The 13,571-nt window shown below is 35.6% G+C and overlaps 1 protein-coding gene across 1 annotated transcript; it reads right to left on the minus strand.

Moving 5' to 3' along the window:
- Positions 1–8,573: 8,573 nt before the first annotated feature.
- On the minus strand, positions 8,574–13,303 carry LOC143565640 (G-type lectin S-receptor-like serine/threonine-protein kinase At4g27290). The gene is made up of 7 exons (XM_077052549.1): positions 12,012–13,303; positions 10,162–10,308; positions 9,946–10,085; positions 9,549–9,756; positions 9,244–9,481; positions 8,992–9,142; positions 8,574–8,900 (listed from the first exon to the last, which is right to left on the minus strand). The coding sequence occupies exons 1-7, from the start codon at positions 13,288–13,290 to the stop codon at positions 8,595–8,597; spliced, it is 2,469 nt and encodes an 822-aa protein (XP_076908664.1). The 5' UTR covers positions 13,291–13,303; the 3' UTR covers positions 8,574–8,594.
- Between the last annotated feature and the right edge of the window lie 268 nt (positions 13,304–13,571).

Raw genomic sequence — 13,571 nt, forward strand, 5'->3', positions numbered from 1 at the left:
ACTTGCTACCATACATACATACATATCTACAATCACTAACCTCAGTCTACCGAGAGTACGTTCATAGTTCACCGTCTATACCTGTACTCAAGGTCGTGAACACGTACAAGGTTCGCAGTCCTTACCTATGTTCACCATTTATGGTACGTACAAGGATCGCGGTCCTTCCCTATACCATAGTACATCCACAACACGTACAAGGTTCGCAGTCCTTCCCTATGTTGCAACCTAATTCATAGCACGTACGAGGTTCGCAGTCCTCCCCTATGCTACAAAATCAGCACGTATAAGGTTCACAGTCCTTTCCTATGCTGAAATACATCCACAACACGTACAAGGTTCGCAGTCCTTCCCTATGTTGCAACCTAATTCATAGCACGTACGAGGTTCGCAGTCCTCCTCTATGCTACAAAATCAGCACGTATAAGGTTCACAGTCCTTTCCTATGCTAAAATACATCCACAACACGTACAAGGTTCGCAGTCCTTCCCTATGTTGCAACCTAATTCATAGCACGTACGAGGTTCGCAGTCCTCCCCTATGCTACAAATACAGCACGTATAAGGTTCACAGTCCTTTCCTAGGCTGACGCCTATCTACATTACGCATAAGGTTCGCAGTCCTTATCTACGTCTACATATATCATCTACTTCACGTATAAGGCTCGCAGTCCTTAACTACGCCATCACCAGCCGAGTCTATGTCCGACAGAAGCTAGAGGGATTTGCCATCCTAACTTACTATGTCGAACGTAGAACTCACATGCCATTCGTGTACCTATATACACATACTTACATTATAACATAAGAACACTCTAGGCATTCTTTACCTCATTCATTTAACAACCATACCCCTTGTCGACACGTGCAATATCCGAAGATCGTTCACGCCCCGACAAGTATTCATTTGAAACATTCGTACATCTTCGATATATAATATTCGTACCTTTATTTTTAACCTGACAGTACGCGCAATATCCGAAGATCGTTCGCGTACCGACAAACAATCATTCATATCTATCACACATATCACATATGACATACACTTATCACTTAGGATAAATGTATTAACAACACATCGAGTATGCACACAGCCCCGAAAACATAACAAGGAATGGGGCTAGAAACTCACCTGAACACGGTTACGTTCACCGTTAATCGTAATCCCTTTCTTCAACTGTGCACGGCTGACTGTATAACAAGTACACGTATCAAACAACTAACACTACTCATATCATCTTTCCAGTCTTAACTACTACCCACAACGAACGGGGGTCCGGGGGCAGCGCCCCTGGCAGCGGGGTCTAGGGGCGGCAGCCCCTAGCAGGGTCCAAGGGGCAGAGCCCAGGTCAGCTTGGAAAAATTTTATTTACATTAACAGTCTTAACACATTTTCCATTAGGTTTTTAATTTATTTTCTAAGCGAACTTGACTTTAGGCGAAGTTAACCTTAGGCGAACTTAGATTTAGGCGAAGTTACCAGCTAGGCGAACTTAGCTTTACAACGAAGTTGCCATCAGGCGAATTTGGCTTCAGGCGAAGTTGTCATCAGGCGAACTTGGCCTCAGGCGAAGTTACCAGTTAGGCGAACTTAACTTTACAGCGAAGTTGCCATCAGGCGAACTTAGCTTGCAGGCGAAGTTCATCAGGCGAACTTGGCCTCAGGCGAAGTTACCAGTTAGGCGAACTTAACTTTACAGCGAAGTTGCCATCAGGCGAACTTAGCTTGCAGGCGAAGTTCATCAGGCGAACTTAGCTTGCAGGCGAAGTTCGTCACTTTGAAGGCGAAGTTGCCCAGATGAAGGCGAAGTTGCCCAGGCAGCCGCTGTTTTAGTTTCTGATCGGCATTTCGAGCGATTTTAACACCCTTGCTATGGTTCAATATCACCCACTACGCTACCCGACCATTTTTTGGTCGTTTATACACTAAAAAGCTTGGATCTTTAAACTTCAAAGATCAAGAATCATACCTTTTTGGGCTTGTTTGGATCTCCTTTAACTTGTTAACGCAACTAGTCGCCCTCTCTCACTCTCAGATCAGTCCGATTCTTCCCTTGGCTCGGCCCGGTTCCGGCGAAGTTAGTGTATGTGTGTGTGGAGTGTGCTTGGATAAAGATAGAATGAAGATATTTTGGGGTGTTAGGGTATTTATATCCCTGAGATCCCATGGACCTAAGGCCCATTCTCATTTAACCCATCCTAATTAATCCAAGTCCACAACCCACATCCATTACCCAACACTAGCCCGACCCATACCAACTCCTATTCTATTATTTATTTCCTGATAACCCGGGTAAACTTTCTCTCTATTATTAAGTAACATAATTAATATTACTTGGAAATTTCGGGATGTTACATATGCTCCTTAGAAATCTTAACTAGAAAGAAGGCTTATGTAATGGTACTCGACTACAAATTATATCTTTAGGTATTCGTGTAGTTGAAGCAAAAATTATTTCTGGAACTAACATTGGACATAGAGATTTGATCCATAGATCACCACTGACTCCAACAGACAACAAAATAGCATATAAGTTTCAAAAACGATAGTTTCCCCTTGCAGTATGTTTTGCGATGACCATAAACAAAAACCAAGGGTTAATCACTATCTAGGGTTGGTTTGACTTGAAAGAACCCGTGTTCTCACATGGACAGCTATATGTCGCATTGTCAAGAGTTACAAGCAGGTGTGGGCTAAAGATTCTGATTCTTGATAAACAAGGTAATCTGACCAATACAACCACAAATGTAATGTACATGAAATTTTTTTCTTATTTGTAAAATAGTTGCATAATGTTTGTTTTGTAATTCCTATAATTTTGATATAAGTTGTAATTGTATCTATAATATCTATAAACGAAAACCCTAAAATCCTATGTGTCACGATGTAGTCGCTCCCCCCTTTTATGGAAGTCACCAAATTTCTTGATTTTTAAATGGAGGCCTCTAATTGATTTAACCTAAATTCATGGGTATGGGTCTTACCAAAACCAGATAGCTCTTAAACGGGTTATAACATCTCATTAAATTAAAAATAATCTTACCAATTATTTGATATGAAAATCATATAAAATAAGGATATATTAAAATTTAATATCCAATTTAAAAAGAAAAAGATATTATTTATAATTAATAAACAATTTTATAGTAAAAAACATAAGCGGGTCCTGGGTCACCAAATCCAGATAGCTTTTAAACGGGATATAACATATCACTTATTTATGAAACCCTTTCATCATTAAACCCTAAGTATATTATTAACTTTCTTACAATAAAGAAAATTAAAATCCAAAAAAATAAATATTAAAAAAACGAAAAATGTAAAAGAATCATTCTCTCAAGCCATCAGAATGCTTTATTTGTAAATGAAGGCTTCTCATGCATTTGATCCAAATTCATGGGTAAAGGTCTCACCAAACCCAGATAGCTCTTAAACGGGTTATAACATCTCATTATATTAAAAATAATCTCGTCAAATATTTAATGTGAAAATTTTATAAAATAGGAATGTACCAAAAATTAATATCCTATTTTATTTTAAAAAAATATATTATTTATAATTATGAAAAAATTTTATAATAAAGAAAATAAATGGGTAATGGGTATCACCAAACCTAGATAGCTTTTAAACCAGATTATAACATATCATTTATTTGTGAAACAATTTCATCATCAAACCTCAAGAATATTAATTATTAACTTTCTTACAATAAATAAAATTAAAATCCAAATATACATATATAAATATTAAAAATGAATAATGTAAAACAACCCCCGTAATACGGGGGGATAAAATCTAGTTAATAATATATGATAATTGTGTTATGTCTTATTGATTGTATTTTGCTTAATGTTTAAATATTATAATTTTTATTAATTCCCCGTATAATACATGGGTCTCAAACTAGTATGATAATATTCTTGTATGATAAGAGACACTTAGTGGTCTAGCGGAGGGTGAGAAACACCCAACGTGCACAGGCTCGGGCGAAGTGTGATAGTTGCAATGTGGTGCTTTGATGGTCTTATTATAGGTCCTTGGCAATACACGACCGGCCTTGAAATCAGCTATAAAAGGGAAGGAAATCAGCCTTCACTTTCTCGTCCAAAAATCACCCTCTCTCTCACATTTGCTTATATAGGAACATTAGTATAATACCTCGAGTAGTCATAACAATACCCTCTTTGACCGAAAAAAGCTTTTGTACACGAATCCAAAAGCTCTGCTGAACAAGGTAAGACATTGTGTTATCGTGTAAAGTTTCTAATCTCGTGATTATCGTTATGATTATCAATTTATACTAATATAGAGATACCACATTGTGTGTTAACCTAGGTGCATAATACCAGGAAACTCTTTATTTATAAACGTTCAAGATGAGACATTTCGAGTTTTTGTAGAACTCAAATTTACGTGAGACAATTGGTTTTCCAATATTGTCATGATGATTTTTTTATAACAGATAATCCAAATGTTTTTAAAATATTTTCAAAAGATTTTAATTACATTACAATGATTAAGTCTTCATAGACTTACTAGGATGGTTAGTACTAGTATTATGGGGTTTTGTATACAAAGCTTGCCTAATGGGCTATTACACGTTACTTATTGGACAAGTGTTAGCCAATAAGTGATATGACCACAGTCACAAATACGGTCGAGTGAGAAGTATCTTTTGGTAATTTGTAAGCAGACATATGTAAAAACGTCTTAATGCTGTAACTGTAAAATATATCATTTACAAATGAATGTACTCACCAGTATTTCTTGTTGATTAGATATTTTTAAATATGTTTCAGGTAACTTGTTAGAGACACAAGAATGATATATGCGGGCCTCCAACTTAAAAAAGTAGCTTGCCATCAAAATAAAGAAATGTGTTTTTGTAAATTAAGGTTTACCCCTATAAAACTTATATTTGTATTAATATGGGTTTTTACCCTCCAGTTTATGAAATAAGAATCATGACATTTTTACACTTTGGTAATTTTTTCTAACTATGGTCATGATGAATTTTCCGCTGCTAAATATTTTAATAATAAACACTGATATCACCGCTTGCTGTTCACGGCTCCCCTCCAGATATACAGGTACGGGGTTGTGACATGAAGGTTTGCATATATGTAAATAGGTGATTAATATGAAATCGATGATTCCTATGAAAGATTGACGGTATACATGTATGTAGGCAATTAGGCAGACATTCGTCACCTTAACGGTGCAAAGCAAGGTCATTCGTGGAGATAGCCCATGCAAAGGGTCAATTTTGTTGGTCATAAAAAAAATGATTAGAAGTGACGGAGGTGACCGGAGACGAAGCAAAGTTTTAGGGTCTGACGAAGCCCAAAAGATGAAGAAGATGATTGGGTGAGCATTGTTCCTCTTCCTTAGATGAATAAGAAACGAATGTTTACCTAAACTCAATCGTAAAATTCCATGATTGTTATAGCATTGATTGAAGGTTGTTGAATCGGTGATTTAGGTGTGGCGAAGGATGGTGATTGAGGATTAGTGTTAAAGAATGCAGTGGTATAGTGTTTAAGAAAGAGAGAGCTGGCGATAACCCATGTAATTGAACCAGGTATCTCATGTTTGAGGCATGGGATCCGCGAATATTTAAATAAAAGTTAGAGATTCATTGTCGCATTGCAACATGGACAAAACAAAAACCTCGAGTTTGAGGATATGTGTCCACCTAGGAGTAGGTAGATTTGTACCTTTAATATGACAATGTTTAAAAATGATATATTTATATTGGGGTTTTCTAAAGGCGCACGTAAAAAAACATTAATTAGGTGAATATTTTTGTTGAAACTACAATTTCATATTAATTATATTTATGTCCTAATAACTATCATATTTAGCATTCTATTGTTCCATACAAAATCTTTCAATCCATTGATGATTACTAAATAAAAATTTTCTAATTCCCTCTAAAATCTCTATTTCATCTCTTCTAGTTTCCCACCATTTTTATAAGTATTCACTATTAAACAACACCTTTTTTTTTTTTACATTTTTATCTATTTTGTTTAAGATTAAATAATATAAAACATTACTATTATTTTGCAAATGGATGAACGTGTTCTTTTGGATTTGCGAGGAACCATTCGCTGCTCTAGGTTTTCTAAGTGAAGAAGAGACTTTTGTTTTCTTATCAAAATTATGCAAGAACGAATGGATTTTCCATTCGAAAATGGAGGTTTGTGAACAAAAACGAGATAGGAAAAGACGTGATTTTTTTTTATCATCGTGAAGGAAAACCAGAGCTTAAAAAAGACTATACAAAAAAAGAAAGTAACTTTCATATTTGAATATTTTTTACATATAAATGAGTAGAAAAATGGTGGAAGATGAAAAACTAATTTTAGATGGATTAGAAAAATTTAATTTATTAATCACCAATGTATGAAAGATTTAGGATGCAACAATATAATGTTAAATATAGTAATTATTAAGATATAAATATTATTAATATAAAATTATAGTTTTAATAAAAATATACACCTAAATAATGCTTTTTACATTTGTCCTAAGGACACATATTAGAAAATCCCATTTATATTATGGTAAGTCTAAAAGGACTTATCTTAATGTCATCAAGCTTTAACTAAAAATATATACTATTTAGGGGAATTAAAAGAAAATCAATGAGTATGTTTTGTCTAATTATGAGTGTGAGCCGGTGAGGGTGGGTGGTTTACTCACTCAACCAAACTACATAACCAATAGGGTAGTATTACCTCAAAACTACCTAAAACTACTCAAACTAGCCATTTTAAGAGGTGGTGTACAAAGTACCTTCTCAATAATTAACCAACAGAATAATACCACCTCAAGTAAACCAAAACATCTCAACTACTAGCAACGAGTAAATATAACCGTTAATTCATTATACTCGATCCAAGGAGTGAGGTGTACCCTTCTTACTTACACTCGCTGGTGTACTCGAAGGTGGCGAGTAAGCCACCCGTTCACCCTAAGCTACAAATACAATGAAAATTTACTTCGGTATAATATGCCCACAACAAAATGAAGCCATGAGTTGGTGTTCTAATCTGGGTTGATGACTAATCGACCCACAAAAAAGAATGACAGTGGAAAATGAATTAAAAAGGTTTTCAAAAGGGCAAACAGACGGCAATTCTTGAACGAGAGTTTTGGAACACAATGAGAAAAAATTCCAAACTAGGTTCGTATCCGGCAATTGAAATTTGGGGTTCACGAAGTCTTTTTCCGAGGAGTGGACACTAAGGGGGATGGGGCGTTCCACGGATACCCATTGCGGGTAGATGAAACCAATCGGGTACACCGCCATCACTATTACGGGTATCCGCTAAAAGGCGTGTTTTCTGGTTGTCATACCTATTGGAATCAATCCAGGCCTCTTAATTTTGATGCAGTTTAGTGTTTTTATTGTTTGTATAGCTATTGAAGTTGTTAATATTTGCTAAGTTGGTGCTATTATTTTATTAGTGTTCATCATTAGTTTATTTGTGTTGGTGTCGTTAGTTTCATAGTGTTATTATTCTTAGACCATGCGTAGTGGCTTCATTTTAAGAGGGAAAACAAGCCCTCCCTCCCCTCTCGTTTTTGTCTTTATTTTGGTGAGCTCGTTGTATATACAACGTTGGTTTTGGCATGACTTTCGACACTAGCCGTTCTCGACAGCTATATATTAAAAAAATAATTACTTTATTATTTTAAACCGTATCCTTATTTAAACACGGCCTTTTCTCAAAACTTAACACAACTCCATATCATTTTCAACAACAATTCTTCCCATTCATTATAAAAAACACCCAACCAAGCTCAACTAGTAGAGCCGAAAGCTCTGATACCAATTATAGATACCTATATTGGATCTAACAACACTTTCTTGGATCAAGCCAGGTTGTAGGTTAGCAAAAATCATCTACAACCAACCGAGATCTCGGATCTAGTTTGTGTTTGAGTTATTTACCAAATATGGTAAGTTTAGAAGATAAGGTAGAGATAGAAGGAGTTGGTAAGAATTGGTTTTCAAAAGCTTTTTTTTTTTTTTTTGTGCATGGACATGCTTCACCTATTTATAGATGGAGCTTTCTATTATTTTCACTTGGGCCTAAAGGGGTTTTGTTGACATATGTCCTTAGGCCCATTCATACATAGAAGATTAAACGAAAGTGTAAAATACAAGCGATAACTAGCTAACAAATACAAAAGACTTATAACATTGAAATGGGCTCTTCATTTTCATTGTTATAACATATGCTTGTTGTTAAAAAAAAATCTAATAAGAACACATATTTTGATTAGATTTATGTATAGTAGGTTCACTTCGGTCGGTTAGTTTGGTTACGCCACATGCCAAAACCAAACCAAAATTCGGTTACTCGATCAATAACTAATTGCTTAGTTCAGTTAATTCAGTTACACTTCGATTAATTTGGTTATTTGCTTACACCTAACTACAATCATACTCCGCGAAACAGCAAGCGAAAAATATAATGTGAAGTTATTTATGTGCTCTAAAGAATGGACATATAGCCTTGTATTTGATGGCACTAACAAAACAACATGAACGACCTTAAACGAGAAGTTATGTGCACTTTTTATCGGGCAACTACCTCTGTAACAGTAAAATCATTGGTTGAGCTTGTTGGATAAGTGATTGAAGAGAAATCAGCACCATGCAATTTCCTTTCTGTGAAGAATGCCGGTTGCATAGGTTTCGGCAATGCACCCTCACTGCCCAACATTCGAACCACAGATTGCATATCGGGTCTGTCTTCCGGACTTTGCTGAACGCATAACAAACCCACTTCAATTGATCTTAGAACTTCAAATGAATCATTTGGTTCATCTAAAGTTGAATCAATGAGCTCCACTGACCTACCTTCATTATACATTCTCCATGCCTGAATTTAATGTGGATACCGTTATTTAGTTATATTGTAAAGAATTATAATTACAATTCAAAAGAAAAATTTTTGTGAGATGTGAACTTACATGTCCAATAAGGTTATTGTCATGATTGGGATGAACAAATCCCCGATTTCTCTTGCCACTAACAATCTCCAGCACCAAAACACCAAAGCTGAACACATCTGACTTTGTTGAGAAATGACCGTCTCGTGCATACTCCGGGGACATGTAACCACTGCATTCAGCAAAATATTTCTAAGAGTAATATAATAAACTTAAGAAAAATATAATGATAAATACACACACACACATATATAGTTAGATTTTGAAGCTTACAATGTACCAACAACTCTCTCTGTGTTTGCTTGAGTCTCATTACCTCCAAAGCTTCTTGCTATGCCAAAGTCTGATATCTTAGGGTTCATGTCCAGATCTAACAAAATATTGCTTGCTTTAAGATCTCTATGAATGATTCTCAGTCGTGAATCTTGATGCAGATAAAGAAGTCCTCGGGCGATTCCTTCGATGATGCTGAATCGTTTTGTCCAATCAAGTAGCGTGCTTTGTTTATTATCTGCCAAACATGTACCTAGGTATAGTTAATTTATAATATTAATCAACGACTATTATATGATGCTGACCGAATATAAAGAAGTCTAGGCTTCTGTTTGGCATGTATTCATAGATCAACAATTTCTCGTCTCCCTCTATACTACATCCGAGGAGCTTAACAAGATTTCGGTGCTGAAGTTTGGAAATGCAGATGACTTCATTCTTGAACTCATCAAGTCCTTGTCTGGAAGTTGTTGAGAGGCGCTTAACTGCAATTTCTTTCCCGTCTAGCACACCCTGAAAATTACCATTTACAATGTCAAAAACTATATAAACATCATTGTATGACTTCCATTTATATCTCTTTGTGTAGATGGCATGTTTATAATAAACAAATCCGTCTTTTTGCTATGTTTAATGGATTATAACGTGCCTTCAATGGATCATTGAAATACCATTATAATCTTATGGACTTTATAGATATACCTTATAGACTGGTCCAAATCCGCCCTCACCAAGTTTATTGTCTGGCGAAAAACTAGCAGTAGATTGTGCTACTGTAGAGAAGCTTAACAAAGGAAGCTCCATGACCTCTTTCTGGCTTTCATAGATATGCAATGGTTCTCCTATGCATTAGAAATACGACAAACTATAAACTGACTGAATCTGCTCAAAGAATTCATATTGCTTTAAACTGCTTACCTTCTCCCATCGGTTGTGCATGACGCCTATTTTTCAGTGCATACCATAACAATGTAGAGCTCAATCCTATAGGAAGAACCACCAGAAAGACTAATAATACGATGAATTTCTTGTTTGTTCTCTGGTTCTTGGAAACATGTTGAGTAACTACAAGATATAAAATAGGCAACATTGGTATCTTAGATATAATAACCATGAAATAAGTGTTAAGAACATCAATCATCATAGCATTTATGTATTCATGATGGTCGGTTTTCGTTTGTAACATCTCTATTAAAGACGTGTATGTTTTTCATATCAATTGAGAAAGGAAAACATGAGTTCACATCCATAACCTTCTCCTAGTTTAGATAATTCTAATCTAGTATAAATAATCTTCTTAATGTATTTTAAGTTCAATATGGTATTAGAGCTTCAAACACTCTTGGTGACCAAATCATTTCCGTTTGTTTTTTATTATGAATCAGATGCCATGAACTCTAAAACCAGAACCACAAAATGCATCACTGGTATGCAGCACAGAAGAAGAGGAAGAATAAGAGGAAGATGAAGGGAGATCGAAGAACGAAGAATGAAGAGAGAAGAACGAAGAAAGAAAAGGATGCCACCTTGACAATAAGATATCATTCACATTTTGGTCTCAACATGACGAACCAACTTATCATAGATGCTTTCCCTTTCGCTGTTTCTTATTTCAAGCTAAGCATCGAATCAAAAGCGGCGTCTAGCTTGATTGTTAAGAATATCAATTATCATAACTTTTTTATGGCCATGATTGTCGGTTTTCTGATCATCTAGTTATTAGAAAAGTTATGGTTGGAGTTATTTTGCAATTATAGACGTGTATGCATCCATATCAATTGAGAAAGGAAAACAACATATCCCATCCATAACCTTCTTCCTAGTTTAGATTACTCTAAGCTAGTATAAATCATTTTTTTTAACTTTTAAGTAAACTAGCAACTTTGTACAATTGCAAATGGATCTGTGTGGAGTATAATCTATATCTATATTAAAGAAATAAATTTTGGTCAATTTCTATTGGTCGATTTACTAATTTCCAAAAATAATAATCACTCTTATAATTTCTTTACAATTTAATAATTCAAAAATAAATTAATAATTTATCTTTCATTACCCATGATAATTAATTTCTGCAAATACAACCTATATTTGTAACCCTAATAAAAATAACGTCGACATCTCCTCCAACCACTAATCGGCACTCCCTATTCTCATAAAAAAATATATATTTTTTTATACATTATTGAGTTGGTACCACTTAGTACGCAAGGGTTTATACCAACTGCTTTGTTCTATCTTGATGTCGTGCTTACTTATAAATATTGTTGCATTAATTTTGGTTAATGAATCGTTGTGTTAACTTTGATGTCTATGAGATAAGTTATCTTTTCATAAACTGCAACATTGATGGTATGGTTAGTAAATATTTATGGTAGATTCGAGACTAAAGAGCTGACTGGGATCTTGATGTGAATGCTTATTTTAGATGGAGGTAAAGTTAACAAAACAACAATTATGGTTCGTAAACAAATATTTAGTAGTTTATGAAGATAATGTAAAGTTAAAAATTTTGTTTATAAACATTCTACCATGTAATGTCATTTTTTTTAAGTATGTCTTTCAATATCATTTTTCCGTTCGAATAAAACTTGCAATATACTGTCATTTAAATTTATTTACGTGTTTAATTGACGAATTTTATATTTCACCCGTGTAGTACACGGGTCAATAACCTAGTTTCTTATAATACAAGTATACAACCCATTTAGAATAGCTATGTGTCAAAAAATATATATGTTAAGCAAACTTAAGTAGGAGGTCGTTACCTAATTCAGAGGCGGCCATTCTTACAAATATATCCTGACCACCATTTCCGTCGGTTATTATTCTGATGTCTCTGAGGTCATTGTACCAAAGCAAGCAGCCACTTCCTTCCCCTGTGATATTTGTATTTGCATAAGCCATACAACTACAATTCCTTAGGCACACTGCTTCGCATTCCTTTAGGGTCATGCTCTTGTTAAACCACGAGTTCTGTGTGTCCGGCAATTTTACCTTAGGAAACATTATAAACCCATCTGTTCCATTTTCACAATTCAATGCTATTCGCCTCACACAGCCACCAGACCAATTTTCTAACCCCCAACCCTTTTGGTCTCTAGGCACGAATTTACTCTCATCTAAGCACGAACATGTCTGCGAATTCGCAGTGCTGCAGCTTCCATAAGCACCGCAAATGTTGTACGAATCACATATCCCTCTCGGTAATTGTACCATAAGCTGCCATTTTTTAGCGTCTTCCACCCACACAGAACGTTGTAGCTCCCCAGACGAAATCAAGGAGAACTTGGATACAACAGAGCTGTTTATAAGATCATATGTAAAAGCCACCATTGTTTCATTAATAATCATGCTATAAGTAAAGATTGTGTTCCGGCTGAACTCTGAAGCCCCGCTAAACCGTTTACCATTCCATGGTCCTGCCCGGAATTTGATATCTGCACCTTGTTTGAGTATGTCTTCGGGATAACCGCGTGTGTCAATGCTATAGGTAAATTCACCAGGAGCTGGATCTTCACCGCTTTTCCATGACGATAGATGCCATTCCTTGCCTGTCAACAAGTCCCTCCCGAACTTCATTACAGGTAAAAGAGTATCAGTTGGATAATCAAAACTCTGCCAGATGACCTTTTTGTTGTCTCCATCTGCCATGACTAAATTTCCAAAGTCATCAAGCTTTGCAGTTGCTTTTGCTGAAGATGTTGTGTTGGTTGACCATATTATACCATTGGTATTGCTCATGAGGACAAGGTTTCCTGGATGCACAATCCTTAACACACCTGATGCTGTAACGCTGACTGGGCGATCTCTGTTGGCAACCCAAGCCACTGTCTTAACAGATATTTTCTTATACCAAATACCAAGGTATTTATTCCCAGAGCTACCCGGCCTGAAAAAGCCAAGTTCAAAGGTTCCGGCAGGCGAGACCAACGTGTCTTCTTCTGTCAAGAACTGTAAATCTGAAATGATGTCGATTTCAGCCGTAGAGATTTTCTGAACGTGGAAAGAACCAAGTAAAAGAACAAATATGATTACTTGCTCCATTCCTGTCTAAATATTATCCTCCCAAGCCTCTAAAATTTTCTTGGATCTTGTTTGTATCCGGCTATCTTTACCATGTGATGAAAGTGTTTTTTCTCACCTACCATGGTACATGGTACCTGTGCATTATTAAATGAGTCATTGATTGTTGGGTCCCCTTCTATCTTTTTTTTTCCTATGCAAATTGGATTTTAGTAATCCCATGTTTTTATATTTTGCTGATGATAACCTCATCTAACAAGTCCCACATTTCACCATATTGTTTTTCATTGGACCCCGTTTAA

The sequence above is a fragment of the Bidens hawaiensis genome, unplaced genomic scaffold, assembly GCF_021521415.1.
Source record: "Bidens hawaiensis isolate Kalapana, Puna unplaced genomic scaffold, B.hawaiensis_p1.1 tig00001206_1, whole genome shotgun sequence".
NCBI lineage: Eukaryota > Viridiplantae > Streptophyta > Magnoliopsida > Asterales > Asteraceae > Bidens > Bidens hawaiensis.

Coding starts and splice junctions, on each gene's coding strand:
- LOC143565640 (XM_077052549.1), bottom strand. CDS start 13,290: ATGGAGCAAGTAATCATATTTGTTCTTTTACTTGGTTCTTTCCACGTT. Junction 10,086..10,161: donor TGCACAACCGATGGGAGAAG/GTAAGCAGTTTA, acceptor TCTAATGCATAG/GAGAACCATTGCATATCTAT. Junction 9,757..9,945: donor GATTTGGACCAGTCTATAAG/GTATATCTATAA, acceptor GGTAATTTTCAG/GGTGTGCTAGACGGGAAAGA.